At 39.0% G+C, this 18,373-nt stretch overlaps 1 protein-coding gene across 17 annotated transcripts in view; it reads left to right on the forward strand.

Annotated features, from left to right (window-relative positions):
* Window positions 1–18,146, forward strand: part of Ptpn13 (protein tyrosine phosphatase non-receptor type 13) — a 143,347-nt gene extending 125,201 nt beyond the window's left edge. For 10 of the 17 annotated variants that reach the window (XM_010606701.3, XM_010606702.3, XM_010606703.3 and 7 more), the window contains exons 40-47: window positions 4,591–4,646; window positions 6,740–6,843; window positions 8,474–8,622; window positions 10,166–10,256; window positions 12,267–12,604; window positions 14,500–14,715; window positions 15,779–15,841; window positions 17,151–18,145. In XM_010606701.3, the coding sequence (XP_010605003.1) occupies window positions 4,591–4,646; window positions 6,740–6,843; window positions 8,474–8,622; window positions 10,166–10,256; window positions 12,267–12,604; window positions 14,500–14,715; window positions 15,779–15,841; window positions 17,151–17,246 (1,113 nt within the window). In that variant the 3' untranslated portion in view covers window positions 17,247–18,145. Of the gene's footprint in view, window positions 1–4,590; window positions 4,647–6,739; window positions 6,844–8,473; window positions 8,623–10,165; window positions 10,257–12,266; window positions 12,605–14,499; window positions 14,716–15,778; window positions 15,842–17,150 lie in introns of all 17 variants that reach the window. The other 7 variants (XM_010606698.3, XM_010606709.3, XM_010606710.3 and 4 more) reach the window with 4 other exon arrangements.
* The last annotated feature ends 227 nt before the right edge of the window (window positions 18,147–18,373 follow it).

Genomic DNA, 18,373 nt, shown 5'->3' on the forward strand with positions numbered 1-18,373 from the left:
CTCTATCAAGACCTCTTCTCTGTGTACTCCACCATTTCCTGTTGATTTCACAGTGGCCATTTCGTGGTGGTCTGGTCTCTGCAATTGGTTCAGTTTGCAGCCTGTCTTGATCTGTTCAGGTTTCCATAACAAAATATCACAGACAAGGAGGGAGGGGTTTAAAACAGCAGCAGTATATTTTCTTACAGTTCTGGAGGATGAAGCCTGAGATCAAGGTGCATCAGGATTGGTTTCTGATGAGGCCTCTCTTGTGGGCTTGTAGATGTTCACCCTGCACTATCTTCATGTGACTGCTGCTCTGTCAGTGCATTTCTGCTACCTTTTTCTCTTCGTATAAAGACACCATCTTTACGCCAGCATTTAAACATTAATTACTTCATAAGGCCCTATTTTCACTTACAATCACATGAGGGTTAGGGCCTTAACCTACAAATTTGGGTAAGAGTTATGTAATTAAGTATATACAATAATCTTTGATTTTATTCACAGTAGTTACAAAAGTTCTAGGTATCAGTTCAGCCAAAAAAATGTATCAGACTTGTCTTATGAAAATTTAAAACTCCACAAAGAAGCATGAGAGAAGTATTCAAGGAAAAATACTTCTTGTTCTTGAATAGAAAACCTAAACTTTAAATTCTCCATAGATTCACCTGTAAATTGAATATGTTCCTATAAAATATTTCAACTTTTTAAAAATAAGAAAGGTGGTATATTTGATAAAGTGATTCTAAAGTTCACATGGGAGAATTACCATTTGAAACTACCTAGGTCACGTCTTAAAAAGACTCAGAAATGGGAATATTTCTTTGTCTTCCCAACAAAATAAAAATACACCAATATGTTTGTGCTTTCAAAATATATGATGCTTATGCCCAAGTATTTTGGGCCATTCCATCCACAGAATTAATAAATTAACATTTATTAGATAGGATTTTTTTTTTTTTTTTTTTTTTTTTTTTTTTACCATTGAACTCGGTCCCTTGCGCTTGCAAGGCAGGCAGCAAAACCACTGAGCTAAATCCCTGGCCCTAGATAGGAATTCAAAAAGCAGTTTTAACTACTGGAAAGCAAAACAAAGTTAAAAAAATTTAAGAAAGGAGAAGCAGGTACTTAAGAATATGAAGAGTTTTATTTATATCAAACAAGATATGAAACTTCTGCTCAAGACACAAATTCAGAAGAGGCATACATGACTCATCTGTATAGCTGAAAGGAAAATTGAGACAGTATTCTGAAGAAATGTCCTTTTCATCTTGTATTTTCAGTATATTGCCACATTGAATACTGTCTAGTTTTTAGAGTGCTTCAAACTTTGCAGAAATAGTCATTTATCCTGATATAGTGGAAACATCTGTAATCCCACCTACTTAGGAGACAGAGGCAGCACTGCAAGTTCAGTTCTAGCTTGAGAAACTCAGCAAGACTCTGACTCAAAATAAAATAAAAATGGTAGGGATGTAATGTTAATGATAGAGCGTCTGCTTAGCATACAAGAAGCCCTGGGCTTAATCTCAGACATATATTTTTATATTATTATATATCTAAATATATATTTATAGTCTAAGTATATATAGTCTTTTATATGTCTTTTTATAGTTCCTTACTGTGTATAGTCTCTTATAAGTAGATCATCTATAGATCATCCTAAACATGTTGTAGATTATTCACTGAATTGGTTCTAATAGCATATTGTACAATCCTGGAAGTTTTAGCCTGTAGCAAAAGAAAGATGATAACCATTCATATTACAAAATATAAAACTATCCTCTTAAAAAGGAAAGATAAATCCCCGGTACCAAAAAAAAAAAGCAGGAAAGATGAGGGCTAGGGATTTAGCTCAGTGGTACCACCAACTGCCTTGTAAGTGGTGCAAGGTCCTGAGTTCAGTACCTTGGTACTAAAAATAGAGGGGGAAGATGAGCTTTCTGGTGTTACTCATGCAGAATCATTGTATGTTCCACTGTATTATAAATTTCTCTACATTTTAGTACCTCTTAGTAAAGTACTTTAGTCAATGTCTGTGTTTTATTTATGAATTGAAGAATGGGTGCCAGTCATATACATTATTATAGATTTTCCAAAGTTCACATTGTTTATTCACCTGTTTCTGAATCTGTCTGACCCTGATTTTCTGGGGATAACAGTAAGAAGAGATACCAATGCTCCTGACCTGCATTTGCAGATCTGTCTGGTGATCAGCATGCAAGATGTACACTGTAAATAAGTAAACACAGTTTCATAAAAGCTATAATAAGAGATACTATGTGAAATGTTTACATGGAATTCTGAATGGGTTATGAAGAATTAAAGAAATGGTAGTCTGTGTGGGAGCAGGTGGGTTGGCTTATTAAGGCTTGCAAAAGAGTTAGCTTTTTAAGGTATTGACAGGAGAAATGAGATGGGAAAGACCATTCTGTACTGTGGAGCTACTTTAGCAGAGGCAGAAAGGCCTGTGTCAGCCAGAAACATGCAGGACACTGAGTCTTCGGAAATAGGATATTTATTACACACCATTTTGAGCCTGAAGGCAAAAGAGAAAGGGAGGAGTTGGTTATTATGTGACTTGGATACCTGCGAAGGATGGTGGTCTGTTTGTGTCTCTAGAGATGTGACCTTCCTGAGAGATAGACACTTCCCCAATAAGGTCAGAAAAGCTAGGATGATGACAGGAAAGACGTGGCCTCCAAAGACATGGCATTATCATGCTGAAATGCACTGACATGATTCCTATTTTATTTCTAATCCTGGTCATTTTACAAACATTTGTAAGTATTCAGAAACAACACAGAACCTCTAGTAACTCTCATCACCTATATGATAATCGTGCTTAACTACAGGACCCAGGGCAAACTGTCTTCATGCACACCCAACCAGTTCAGTCTCAGAACCCTGTGCTCAGATGAGCCCTACAATCTGTGTAATATAATGCTGTGCCGTCACCATCTTGGGTTTCTTAACAGCTGTTAAATGAGGGATCCCATATTTTCATTTGGCCGTGGGTGCTATAAATGAACTGTGTATAGAAGCAGGATGCAGAGCTCCTGTGCTCACAGGTTTTGGGGTTTGGACCTGGATGGCTAACTAGTCTTCACATAGGCTGGCGATGCTCCGAAGACAGCACTGCAGCTGCCTTCTCTCCTGTGTCCAGAGTGAAAAGAGGCTGTGGCCAGACTTCTTAACCCAGACCTCCCCACGCACAGGTGGATTGTAGAACTAAGGGAACCCAACTTGCCATAGCAGTTTTTCAGAACAGGTGAAGTCCAAGCTTTCTTTCAGCTGATGGGGCTAGAACCACCTTTTTTCCTTCCACCATAGAAATTTTATACATACAATACTATCAATAAAGTGAAATTATTATCAAGATAGCTTAATTCCTAATGCTTTTCTAACTCTACAAAGTCTGTAACAGAAAGATCATATGAAATAGCGAGATACCCTTCAACGCCTCAGGCATAAGTGTGACATTGGTGGACAGACAGGCATTTCTGATGTCACAAAGCTCACAGTCTAATGGAGAGGAAAAGAAAAAAGCCAACATGCAAATAGGGAACATTTTACATATGTAATTTTAACTGGATAGAGAGTCTATTTTTTAAGGTGCTATAGAAAAAATAACCAAGGAAACCTGCTTCAGATTGAGTGGTTAGGGCAGTGATAGAAACCTATGGCACACGTGCTACAGAGGGCTGTTTCTTATCATTGAAAGCTCTAAAAGGTTCGCCATCACTGGGCTAGGGAATATCCTCAGGAGAAAAAAACACTTACAGTTGGTGTTTTTAAATGTACCTGCCAAAGAAGGTAAGAAGATGAGCAGTTTTGAAGACATGAAATACCCACAGGTTTGAAGCCTAGTGGTGACAGGTGGACAGGGCCAGATCATTCAGAGCCATGCCATAAAAGGAATTTCCTATTTGCTAAGATGACATATCCTGATAAAGACTGAATCATAAGGTTTACCCACCACTTAAGGATACAACTTGGCAAGTCCTAATTGTGTAGCAAACTGTTCTTTATATAGTATTGTGATCTCAAAAGACCACACTCAAAGTAAGAGATCATTGGCTTTTGATTATAAAAGGACAAGGTAATTTAATACCTTTGAAACTACCATTTTGAGGTTTGTTTTGTTTTATTTTTTATGTTCCCCAGGCTAGCCTTGAACTCCCAGGTGCAAGTGATTTTCCTGCCTCAGCCTCCCAAGTAGCTAGAACTACCAGTGCACACCACCATGCCTGGTTTATTTTCAGATTTTAAAATTCTAAATTGAAATCATATAAAAGCATATGCTAAATGTGCATATCTAAATAATCACTAATGCATATTTTTACTTTGCTTTCTCCTTAGCTCTTTACTATTTAAATCCCTTATGTAACAAGTGAAAAGCCACAGTACCTGTGAAAGTCAGTAACTGGCCAACAGAAATGCTTGGGCTGTTGAGGACCCCTCAGGCACTGTCTGCAGTGTATTAATTGAATATCGTGTGTGTTCTTGTGATATGAAGATGAACAACAGCAGCAAATAATTCACAGAAAAGTGAACATGAGATTGATATGTGTTACAGAGTTTAATTTTAATTTTTCTTCATTGTAGTCTACTGAAATGAATGATTGTGAAAAATACTGTGAAGAAAAACTAAACAGTGAAAGGTAGGAAATATTTTCAAAGTGTCTATGACACTTCCATTCTTTTTCTCAGGAAAGTTCTGAAGATTTCCATCTGTTTCCAATAAAACAAAAATGGTTGAATAAATTACGGAAATATGATTGAATATTTAAACTATTTCAAAATTTTATACGTGAAATTATATTGGCTGAAAATACATTTATTCTACTATTGCTTCTAAAAAGCTATGTTCACTCAGCCATGGGAAAAAATGAATGCAAGAATTGTCTCAAAGAAAATATGCTAACAACAGTAATAGTGATTATATTATCCTGCTAAGATTATGGGTAATTTAGTTTCCTGTTTCTCTGTTTTTCTATACTTTCAAAATTTTAATTTCATTAATAAAATATGAAAGCACGATAGTAAGAAACTTTAAGCCCCTCAAAAAGTTTTATTTTTGGCCAGGGATTCAGCTCAGCAGTTCGGTGGCCTGCCTTGCAAGCGCAAGGACCCGAGTTTAATCCCCCGTACCAGAAAAAAAAAAAAAAAAAAAGTTTTATTTTTGACAACCATTTCTAAAATAAATTTTTTATAATACTATATACCTCAGAAAAGTTGCATACATTGACTACAAGGTGATTATACATAAATTTGCTTCATATGTGGTAATAATCAGTGAAAAAGAGCTATTTGCATTTTCCTAGGAAGGCATATTGACAGTGAATTATTTACTAAGGAAGACTCAGAACTGTATGCTAATGATTAGTGATAATCTAATGATTAATAAATACCAAAAAAGAGGGGTCTCAGCTAACAGATACTTTGTTAGGCAAGAAAAGAGGAGGAAAGGAAAGGGAAATTTAGCGTGGTCTCTTGGGATAGTTATCATATTACTAATTCTTGAATGTACTTGTTTTTAATGTCTCTAAAATCATGAAGGCTATTACTGTTATAATCACTAATTGGTGTTGGGGATCAAACTCAGGACCTTATGTTTGCAAGGCAGGCACAGTGCCACTGAGCTAAATCCCTGGCCCTAATATTATTTCTTAGTGTAAATAGAATAGTAGTATATCCTACGAAGATTAGGGATATAGATCAAAGAAAAATGATGCATCCCTTTCAACCTAGCAATTTTATATTTAAGAATGAGTCCCACTGCCATAGGTATTCAGAGACCTTTCTATAAGAGAATGCAGTGTTCTTTTAGAATATTACTCATACCTCATAATTACAACTTTGTTGAAAGTAGTAAAACACCCTAAAAGAGACAGTAAATTAGGGTACACTCATGAAGCGAAATACTGAGCAGCTATTCAAAAGAATGAGGAAGACTTGGATGATGGAGAGATCTCCAAATGCATCCTTGCATGTGTACTAGCACACAGACAAACCTCAGGGATGCAGAGCTTACACATGCATGTTAGGTGAGCTGGAGCAGAGGAAACGCCCACCATAAAGCATTCTAACTGCCACTCTGCCACAAGCACTGTGGGACCTTTAGCCCCATCCTGCTTACAGTATATGGTGTCATCAGAAAGAAGCTCTCTGCTTCCTTCCGACTTGGAAAGTGAAAATGTGCCCCAACTTTTACATAGTCCTTTTTTTCATCCCACTTGGCAACAACAGTTTTCTACCAGTTTCTCCATCCTCCTTAGAGGGATGCCGTCTGCTGTGCACCCCTAAAACACTGGGACTCCTGTGGAGTTTCCTTCATTATGTGACTGCCCAAATAGAACAGTGCCCTCTGGCCTCCAGGTTACAACCTGAGCATTTCTCTGAGTAAATGGAGAAGCTTGTACACAATGCAGTGGTGAGTGGACATGTTGGCATCCCTCAGGCAGTGGGGGGGCAGTCGAAGCATCATCTTCTCTGTCCCCATGGCACAAGTTTGGGGCCTGTGTGAGGATAGGATGAAAACGGGGTTAAACTTCTCTGCACCTCAGTCCGATGTGTATCTACCAATAAATTCTAAGAACTGTGGATTTGGAGTTTCTTTAAATCATATAGTCTATTTTAAAATACTATAATATTAGTGAAAATATATTTAAATATATTTAAAAATAGTGAAAATGATATTTAAATTATTTTATGGAGAAGGAAAAAACATTACAAATGTGTATTCTTGGCACAGCTCACTGCAAAAGTCACAAGAAGGGAAGACGGAAGAGGACGACGTAACCTGGGGAAGTGGTGACTTGCCATTGGGAACCACAGACCATGAAGACTCCAAGAAAGGCAAGGGTTTATTAGAATGTATTCATTAAAACAATGGATAGCCAAAAAAATCAGTGGGTAGGACTATGTCTAGAAATTAGTTTCAGAATATATGAATTGTATTTCACCATCCATGTGCATCATTTGGTTCTATACACAAAGCTGAATCACATAGACAAGCAGCAACATTCACTGTATAACCAGGCTATTCACACAGGAGTAGCCGGAAATGCTCAGTGGCGTGGAGTAGAGCACTCACATGCGTGTACAAGTGCCTTAAATGGAAACACAAAGCCATATTTTGTGGACACCTGGATAAGTAGGGAGTTATTTCCTCGACTCCCAGCCTTGTGTTTTAAGAACAAGAGTCAGTTGTCTCTTCTCACTATTACCACTTCCTCATTTTGTTACTGAGCCAATGTGGAAAAACATTGTGTCCAAGGTTTTATCTCTCTATTTTTGTATTTAAAATGGTATCTTACAAAAAACAAACAAACAAAAAAAAAAGGGCCTGGGATTTAGCTCAGTGGTTCTGCTGCCTGCCTCAAAAGTGCAATGGACCCAAGTTCGATCCGTGGTGCCACAAAAAAAGAAATAAAATGGTATCGGCATAATGAAAGAGCATGGATATTGAATTAATGCTTTTCAACTTGGGTACTGTGTGTACACCATGCTCTTTTCAACTCATCCACCCAGCCTTGGAGCTCCTATTCCTGCACATTCAGTAACCTAGAAACACTGACAGCTGTTTCACTGAGTAAGCTTTGTGTTCCCAGCCAGATGCTGACCTCCCAGGGTCTCTTGTCCAGCTTTGCACCCCTCAGCGCCCAGCATTGCTCTGGCTACATACTAGCTGCATCATCAAAGTGTTTAATGAAATGACTGTACTAACTAAGGTACACTGAGGCAGGCATTGTAGAAAGAAGCCTCACTTGCCTTCTCCTAGGATAATAGTTGCTCTCTATTACTGTCTTCTACAGAACAGGTACTCAGGCCCCTGACTCTTCTGAGATACTTATTTGATTAAACTCCAAAAGAACCCAAGCAAATTCTTCATCTCCATGGAGAAAACTATCAGATGCCAGGAGTGGGTGGTGATGAAGGAAATCTGTTTTCCTAGAGCTATCTCTCCTATAGGAGTACTTCTGAAGAGATTCTCATCTTTCTCCATGTGCTTAGAAACTAATTACATCCAAAATAACAACAGAACTACATATGCTTTTCTCTTAAGTAATATCACTGTGGGGCCAGGGATTTAGCTCAATGGTTCTGCCTGCCTTGCAAGTGCGAGGACCTGAGTTTGATCTCTGGTACCAAAAAAAAAAAAAGCAATATCATTGAAATAAAGAGAAGAAAAAAAGAGGCAACATAAATTCTTCAAAAACATAGGTAACTGAGAATCCGAAATCTCTTAAGTATTTCTGAGCACACTATACAAAGACTTAAAGCCACTCTATGCAAAGACTTTGATGTTGACTGCACTCGTTGGCCTATTTAGGGTGTTACCTTACTAGTACTCTTTGTGTTCAAAGATCCTCCCTTTTGTAAAAATGAAGGAGAAGAAAATAGATTCAAGGTAGGCCATTTATTGGTCAAATCAGTTCTGGAGAAAATTTTTTTAAAGAATCATCGTCTTCTTCCCTTCTACTAGGTCATCTCTTCCTGACCAGTGAGGAGCTGGCTGCCCTTCCTGTTGTGAGAGTGCTGCCCTTGGGGAAATACACTGGTGCCAGGTTGAAATCTGTCATTCAGATGCTGCGGGGCTTACTGGAGCAAGGAATCCCTTCTAAGGAGCTTGAGGTAAATTATCCTGGCAAAGTTTATGCATTTAGTTGTAAGACAAATGTGTGTCCTTAATACCCCACGATTAGTGCGGGCCAGGTTTGACCCCAGTACTTACTTACTTACTTACTAAATAAATAAAGGTACCATCTTATCTAATAGTAAATATTTCTCACTAGGATCCTAATAGTATTGATTCTAAAAGATCAGAACTTAGTATAATTTCCCTGAAGATTATCTTCCCTGCCTCATATAAGGATAAAAAGTTAAAAAATAGAAAAGGCTAAGTATGAATTCCAGCCATTTGCTTCCTGTCATATGATCTGCTCATCATTAACAGCGGTATGTAACTTAGTACAGCTCTAAGACTGCAGCAGTGGTCAGAGCTCTTGCCCCCAATGGTCTGCAGCACTATCCATGGTCAGCAGCCGGCGAGAGGGAATCGTTCCCTCTGTGGGCCTGAGACTGAACTGGCCCCCCTCCCTCAACCCACCTACTCATTTGCCTACTTCCTGAGCTTTGAGACCTCTAAAAGGAGCTACTCTTGAGAGTTTCTACTGTGTGCTTGTCACTTTGTATACATTTTTCAAAATATTTATACTATTGTTTAGATTTAGAAACTGCAGCTCACAGTAATGAAGGCATATACTCTTCTCCAGAAATCTTTTAAAGAAAGAGTACTTAGTTCATCCCAAGACTTCCATCATACTCCCAATAAAGTAGATCTTTGTTTTTTTCATCACAGCTGCTTATTATTTTCTCCAAGGCATATTTTGCAAGCTCTGCCATGTACTTTATTGCCTCTTTCTCACAACAGCCATAAGCTCCAAGAGAGCCATCTTTTTGCTCACAGTTGTATTCCCAGAACTATGTACCTTGCTTGTGATGAGCATTCAGCGTGTATGTTTTGAGTAAGGGAATGAATGAAAAATGAGAAAGTGTTGACTTTAGTACTCTGATCACAATACCACAAACATGTGACCCATCAGACAATACTATCAGGAAGCTATGCTCTGTATCATTACTTTAAAAGCCAGTTGTGTATTTTTTTAATGTTATAGATATTTTTAAACTAAAATTAAAACTTAAGACACAGGGGAAAGGTAATAAGGGAAAAGAAAAAAATATGAGAAAATGAAAAAATGGAAATAAAGTGTTTGTAAATGGGGAGGGTAGGAGGGGGTAAAGGGAGGGCAGGAACAAGGGAAAAAAATGAGAACCAAGACCTGTCACGTAAAGAAAGAAGATCCCAATAATGAATGTAACTGTAATGTATACCTAAAATGTACCAATAAACTCAATGAGAAAAAAAAAGAATAGTAAAATTTAAGACACAAGGTGTTCTCTCATAAAGTTGGTTGACAACATGTCCAATAAAAGGTGCTTGCAATCATTGATTTCAACACTGATCAAATCAGTATTAATTTTAGGTTTATTTAAGACATTTCTATTAACATCAAAATCAGCCTTGATCAGCCAGTTGTGCATCCCACCCACTGAAAGCATTTTTATTGCTCAGTTATACCCTTCTCAACAAATTTATCTCCATTTTTGTTTATAGAATCTTCAAGAATTAAAACCTTTGGATCAGTGCCTAATTGGACAGACTAAGGAAAACAGAAGGAAGAATAGATATAAAAACATACTTCCCTGTAAGTTCCAATGTGGCTTCAAAGTGAATGTATGTTCAATATATTTCAAACTGTTTTTAAGTTTAACCTGTCACATGAGTGTGTACACATAATTCAGAGATTTACTTTAGTAGGCACATAATGTGAATTCATTTTTAAATCAGCTATGTATTCTAAAAGTCTGAAATCTTAAATATTAATGTAAAATATAAATCTAAAATATTAATCTTAAGATATTCCTGAATTTTTATGATTATTATATTTAAAATTAATTGTTGATGCCAAATCAGTAATCTTAAATTCTTTTTTAAAATATGAATTGCAGGGCTGAGGATGTATCTCAGTGGGACAGTGCTTGCCTGGCATGTACGAAGTCTTGAGTTCAATTCCCAGCACTGTCCCCAATAAATAAATAATAAATAAATAAATAAGATTGGTTTCTGGATAGATGAGCATTTTCTTGGATTCATGTTTTACAACCACTATCAATTTATTCCACTTAAATTTGCAGAAATGTCTGTGGTAATTGCTAACTATGGACAACACATATGACTGTAACAATACAACCAGGTTGCATTAGCCATGTTTTATTTTGTTTCATTTGATATAGGGGCTTGCTTGCTGTGTAATTCAGGCTGGACTTGCACTCAATATGTAGTCTAGGCTGGCCTTAAACTTGCAACAGTCATCCTGCCTCAGCCTCCCAAGTGCTGAGATTACAGATGTGTGCCACCACACCTGGCCAGGCTATATTAGTTTTTTGTTTTTGTTTTTGTTTTTTTTTGTACCAGGGATCCATTTTAGAACTTTGCACTTGCGAGGCAGGCACAGTACCACTCCTGAATCATGTCAGATCCAGTAGGAAATGAGAGCAGTTACTTTAGCCCATACTTTATTCATTTCACCAATGAATAGTGTTCAAATATATTTTTTTTACTATTAAAAATATTAAAGTCTTAAGATGTAGGGATATGGCTCAGAAGTAGAGCACTTGCCTAGCATGAACTAGGCACTAAACGAGATTCCCAGAACCACAAAAGAAAAAAAAAGCTGTAGCAACTTCTTATGGTTATTGTCATCCAAGCTTTTATATCTTTGGATTATAACATATATGATATACTGACCCCAATAGTAATGAATTATGTAATAATAACAATACAATTGAATTTTGTCAACCAGGAAGGAAGAGAAAAGTTCACCTTGGAAAACTTCTTACAAGAAACAAGCCTTAGACAACATTTTTTAAATGGTTTGGCATGAAGTACTTGGGAATTATTTTAAGGCAAAAAGATGACCAATTGAGTATTTCAAACTCTGAATGAGATAAACAATAAAAACAAAACTGATGTGTAATCTAGAATCCATGAACTAAACAACTGGACTGAGATATAGAAGTCAAGTAATAAAGAGCAATTGATAGGTGGTTTTTTAAACCTGTTGGAAGATTTTATGGGTAGGCATGGTGTCACATGCCTAAAATCTCATCACTCAGGCACCTGAGACAGGAGGATTTCCTTCAGTTCATGACCAGCCTGGGCTACATAATGAGTTTAAGGTCAGCCTGAACTACATAGTGAAACCCTGTCTCAAAAACACAAAAAACAAAAAAAATTAAAATTTTTAGGGCCAGGTATTTAGCTCAGTGGTTCTGCCACCTGCCTTGCAAGCGGAAGGTCCCACATTCAATCCCTGGTACCAAAAAATTGGAGTAGAAGTAGCAAAATTGTTTTGCCTTTTTTTCTCTAGTTACTTATTTTGAAGTTCTAAATGTGTTTATTAACTTTCATTCTTTAAACCAAATCTGTGTAGATAATAAATACCAAATTTCATATATGTTAGCATCATAGACATACCTATGAGTGGAAGAAATAAATATAAAATAATTTAGTTAGTGCAGAAATTTGAAAATAGTCTGTTGAAGTGTGTGTATCTGTGGTGATAGGGATTTCCTATGGCCTTTGGCTTACGCTGTTGTAATCCTCGTGTTCAGCAGTGCATACTATTGATGGTTTTATGGTGACAACTTCACAGATGATGCCACCAGGGTTCCTCTGGGGGATGATGGGGGCTACATCAACGCCAGCTTCATCAAGATTCCAGTGGGCAAGGAGGAGTTTGTTTACATTGCTTGCCAGGGGCCTCTCCCCACAACTGTTGGAGATTTCTGGCAGATGATTTGGGAGCAAAAATCCACAGTGATAGCCATGATGACACAAGAAGTAGAAGGAGAAAAAATCAAATGCCAGCGCTACTGGCCTAATCTCCTAGGCAAAACGACAATGGCCAGTGACAGGCTGCGCCTGGCCCTGGAGTGGACACAGCAGCTGAAGGGCTTTGTGGTGCGGGTGATGACGTTGGAAGACATTCAGGTGAGTGCCAAGGCTGGCCCCTGCTTAGAAACCAGGCCTATCCATAATTGCATCAGGGTTTCTAGATAAAGCCACTGTCCTGGTTTCCAGTATGGCAGATGGAACTTTTTTTTTCTTACCAAGTTAATTTTAAGTGTATTTATGAGTTTCCTCCAGTACTTGCTGTAGGAAAATGAAAAGGAAACACAGAATCTTTCAGGTGATTATTTGTCATCCTTGGCTTAGTGACAGCACAAAATCGCTCAGAAGCTGCAGGATAGAAACTTATTTTTTAAAGGTCAAACATCTGTTTGGGCTCAATGACCTTGTTTTATAAAAATGTGAGTACAAAATAGCTCCCCTATTAGGAAATGTGAATAGTTGTAGCATAAACAATTGTCATGTGAGTGATTCTTCCTGAAACTGTGTGATTCTGAGTAGCTTAGCCTGAATGAGATAAGTGCTGTTCCTAAATGAAGCCACCCCCTCCCCAGTCACCTGAGCAGTGGTGCAGGACCCCTGCTGGAGGGTTCATTGAAACCCAGAGTGTGAACTTTCACAGAAGTGCAGTGTGTTAGTTACTCTTCTCTTATTGCTGAGACAAAATACCCAACACCCAAAGTTAGAGGGAAGGGGTTTATTTGGCTTAACAGTTCCTAGAGATTTCAGTCCATAATCAGCTGGCTCCAAGGCAGGGATGGCAAACAGGCATCAAAGAGGAAAAACAGCATGGCACACACACAGTAGCAAAGGCAACAGGAGACTTCACTGAGTCTTTTGCCCCTTTTATACCATTTATACTACCAGGAGTAGGGCGGTGCTGAACTACTCACATGAGTGATCACACATTCCAGATTCAGCCACCTCTGACCAAATAAGGCTTTGGGGGCACATCCAGACCCAAACCATAACCTCAGCATATGAATTCAGTTCTGTCAGTGCCATGTAAATGGAGCCTGATAATTTCCTCTACAATTTACTTCATGAAGAATTAAAGTTATGCCTCTCTTCTTAATGTTTTAAATGTTTTTGACACCTGCAAAGTGCATATTGTTGGTAGCAGTGCTGTTTCAGACCATGGGTTTCTCTGTACTCTCTCACGTTAGCTCACCCATCACTCAGTGAGCACAGCAGCAATGCATCCTCAGGAGCTGGTCATTGAATGCATTGTGGTCACAGAGCTCTGCTCTGGGATGAGTGGGACCTGGGGTGCAGCAGGGAACAACACAGACATGAACTCTGCTTCCCAGTGAGGACTGCTTGGGCTGTGGGAAATGTACAGTGCAGAAGGACAGATGGTTGAGGCAGGGAGCTACAGACTGCAGTTCTCAGCAGTGTCAGGGCAGCCTGAGGGGCAACATCTGAGAAGAGCTTGAAGAGTAGAGGGACAGCTGGGGACAGTATTCCAGTCAGAAAGAGCAAGTGGCCCTGACACTGACCATGCCGGGCCAGGGTGCAGCTTGGCAGTGAAGCACTTGCTTTGCACACAGCCCTGAGTCCTGCTGGTGCACCACACACACAGAAAATATGGGTCTAGTGGTCCCCTTGGTAAGGTCTCCCATGTGTGTCACAGAGTAATTTTGTCTCTTCTGCTTCTCTTTTGATCTGGCCCAATATACAAATCAAAATTTGAAAGAGTAAGCTAAGTGTGGTAATGTATACCTGCAAGCCCAGCCCTCTGGGAGGCCAGACAGAAGGGTCTCAAGTTCAAGCCCAGCCTGTGCACCTAAGCAGCTTAACAAGACGCTCCCACAATAAAAAGTATTTTTAAAAGGAGGACCAGAATGTCCCTCCATGCAAAGGCCTTGCACTTACTACCCAAAAAAAACAAACCCTAAAAGGACAAAATAATATTAAAAACTAATTATATATGAACAATATATAACACCGCATACTTACTGTTTTACAACTTTCAGACAGGAGAAGTGCGACGTATCTTCCACCTTAATTTCACTGCCTGGCCTGACCACGACACACCCTCTCAGCCAGATGCCCTGCTCACCTTCATCTCCTACATGAGGCACGTCCACAGGTCGGGCCCTGTCACCACGCACTGCAGCGCTGGCATTGGGCGCTCAGGGACCCTGATATGCATAGACGTGGTCCTCGGACTGATCAGTCAGGATCTAGAAGTGAGTACGAGACGGATGCCAAGTGCGCGACTGGAAGAGGTGATGGTAGTGCTGAACTGTTTAGAGCTGTTTCCGTGGGGCCTTGATAGCCCCTTGTGCAGTGTCACATGTTGGCCTTTGTCATCTTAGGCTTGTATGAGATGAAGGCAGTATTGTTTCCACCTTATAGAAACACAGATAAAAGAAAATACATTTTTGAAAGGAAAGGTCTTGATTTTTTTGCTTGCTATTGTTACATATGGGTGGGGAATGTATATTTTATTATAGAAGTTAATGCTAAGAAGTCCATTTCTAAACAGTTACTCACAATTTTAAAAATTATTAAACAATAAGAGTGTGATCTTACTTGTGAACCTAAATTAGTATAAAACCTATTTTAAATGACAAAATTTTACTGTATATACATGTAATTGAAAATGCTGGAATATCCTACTATATTCCAGTGGAATATAATGCTACATATAATATATAAATAAAGGATTTTAGTAAAAAGCAGTATCTGCTAATCATAATTTAATTAGGACAAAACCAAATAGTCTATTTCTCCCTTGTTTCCAACTCTTAAATGTCAGCTAAAATTTAAAAATCTGGTTTACTCTGAAAAGCAATCTGTTCTTTTTGTTGTTGTTGTTGTTTTGTTTTGTTTTTGTTTTGTTTTGTTTTTTTTGCTTTTTTGTTGTTTTGGTACCAGGGATTGAACTCGGGTCCTTGCGCTTGCGAGGCAGACGGCAGAACCACTAAGCTAAATTCCTGGCCCCTGAAAAGCAATTTGTAAGAAAATAGTTTATATTGCTTTTTAAATTATTGGATTTTAGTCAGATTTCTGGGGAAGAGAATTTCTGTTGAATATTCTCAAATAGAACAACCTGTTGTAATTCCTAGAGAGATCATAAATGATGACAAAGTCCATTCACCAAGTCACTGTCCAAGACAGTCAAGACAGTTTCCCAAAACAGAAGCAGCAGTGCAGGGCGCTGGGCTTACACCAGCCGTCTGTCTGTCTGGGAGCTTCTTGGGTTCAGACTCAGTCGTCCTGTCTAACACACACTCTCTCCCTGCACAGTTCGACATCTCCGACCTGGTACGCTGCATGCGGCTGCAGCGGCACGGGATGGTGCAGACCGAGGTGAGTCTGCCACCGAATTCTGGTGGGGGCTTCTGGACAGAGCAACGGCCAGCATGCACTCCTCTGAGTGACATGGAGCTGTGGCAGGACTCTGGCCTGGCACATGTTAAAGGGCCACTCAGGCTGCTGGATTAAAGGAGACCTGCCCTGGGCAGGGGAGACTGGATTAGAAGAGGGAGGTCAGCTGGAGGTGCCGGGAACTGGCCCAGAGCAGAGTGGTACGTGTGGGCAGAAAGGGTTCGACAGTGGGTTGTACGTGGTGTGAAAGTCACAACTGAATGTGGGAAATGTAGAAAAGGTAAAATACAGGTAAGCAGAAAGGAAATGAAAAGGCCTCTTGTATTCCCACTTTCAGAGAGTATTGATGTCTTAAAAGATGTTCTGCATCCTTTGTCCTAAGCACATATGCACACGCATTCATACTCACATACATATGTGTAACTATTTTAAATGACATTAAACTGTAGTTGTTTCATTATTTTCCATTTGCGGGGGGGTTGTTTTTTTGTTTTTTGAGACATGGTCTGGCTATATAATTTAAGCTGGCCTCGAACTCACTATGTAGCCAAGGCTGGCCTTGAGACAGTCCTCCTGCCTCACCCTACCAAGTGCTGGGATTACAGACATACACCACCATGCCTAGCTTCCATTTAATATGTTGTCAATTTTTCCTACTTATTTTCAGACTAATTTGTTTCTTATAAAATGACAACAACAGCAACAAAAAACTCAGATCCCTACAACACCAATTTAGTATCCTACAAAAATTCATCTTCAGAAATCTTTGATTTCTGGTTTTTTTGTTCCAAAATATTGAAAGAAAAATTATTTCATATTTTTAAATACTTGTTAATTATATTTTGAAAAAAAACTTTTTTAGACTTATTTCCAGTTTTTGCTCCAAAATATTTAAATAAAATTATTTTTAATAACTTGTTAGTTACTTTGACGTGATAAAGATGAGTTTCAAAGAATTTAGAAGAAAACTTGTAAAAAGTTTATTTTTCCATGAAATATTATCAGGGCACAAAAATAGAAGTGGTCCACCAATTACAGACAATTTCAGTTAGCTCTGGAAGTTTTACCCCCAGCCCTCAGGCTTTTTCCCCCTCCTCATTTTTTCAGTTTAGTTTCTGCTTTTTTAATACTTTTATGACACTGATCAATTTTGTAACCTGCTCTTTATACTCAGACTTAAAATTTAAAAATTTTAAAATCCCAAACACCACTCCCTATAGTGGTTATAACAATGTGTGACAGTCACGTGGCACATCTAACATCAGTCTCTCTCACCCTCCCTCCCCCACAGGATCAGTACATCTTCTGCTATCAGGTCATCCTCTATGTCCTCAGGCGTCTTCAGGCTGAAGAAGAGCAGCAAGAGCAGCCCCAGCTTCCAGAATGATGTGACAGGAGCAGCCTCCTGGTGCCTCCACGTCTCTCCTTAGCCTCTGTGAGACCCCTGCTCTCCATGTGCAGAGCAGCCACATGCAGTTTCATTCTGCTGACTCTTCTGACCTCAGAGGGGCTTTCCCATAATAATGATGTCAAATGCTGTCTTTTCACGGCTGCATTCACCTATGATAATTATGAAATAGTTTAACACTAACTGAACAGGGCTAAAAGTAGCATTTGCTTATAGTGGACTTTGTTACAAGAACACACTGAGTCTATTTTTAATTGTACCAATCTTGTTTATGGCAAAATTTTTTCCAATATTTTAATAGAGTTATTTTATAGGGGATACTTGAAACCAGTATTTAAGCTTTAAATGGTAGTAATATTGGTGTAGAAAAAGTAGCAGATGTTTATCAATTTCTAATGTTTACTACATAGATTATCCTGGAATATATTTATATACTTTTTCATAAACAGAGTAAATCTGCATCGACAGAGTTAACTGCATCATGTGTTTGTACTGCAGCATCTCACTTTGTAAATAAAAATGTGCAGAAACACATTTTCAGTGTTAATTTTTCACAAAAACCAGGCCTCTGGGAATCCAGAGACCTTCTGACCCGACAATCTCCCATCCACTCAGTTGGTCACCATTGTGCCAACCACAGGCAGTGGGAGTTTATCAGGGATCCAGTAAATCTTCATTAGGGCTAACATGGCCAGGACAGCTGACAGCATCAGTGAAGTTCAGCCTCTTCCACCCCTTGCAGGTGGCACCAGCTTTCTGTGCCTGTTGCCTAACTGATATGTGAATCAGAATATTTGCAACTGATATTCAGGATTCTCAGCTGACCAAGGAGTGATCACACAACAGCATTATTACCTTTCTATGTGGCTGTGCTATATAGGAAGGCAAACGGATCGGCCTCAAAGAGCCTGCTTCAACATGGTGATGTTCTGAGTCCCACGCCCAATTCCCTAATCCTGATGCTTCGTGTCCCTTGTCCCATCCTGAGACCTACAGTTGCACCAGTTCTGAGCCTGCAGACTAGAATCCGCTTTTCCCCAAGTGTGGCGGCTTGCTGGGCTCCACTCCTGGAGAGGGGGCTCTACAGGCAGAAGGTAATGTGACTA

The sequence above is a fragment of the Fukomys damarensis genome, unplaced genomic scaffold (genome assembly GCF_012274545.1).
Source record: "Fukomys damarensis isolate Sample0158 unplaced genomic scaffold, DMR_v1.0_HiC HiC_scaffold_37, whole genome shotgun sequence".
NCBI lineage: Eukaryota > Metazoa > Chordata > Mammalia > Rodentia > Bathyergidae > Fukomys > Fukomys damarensis.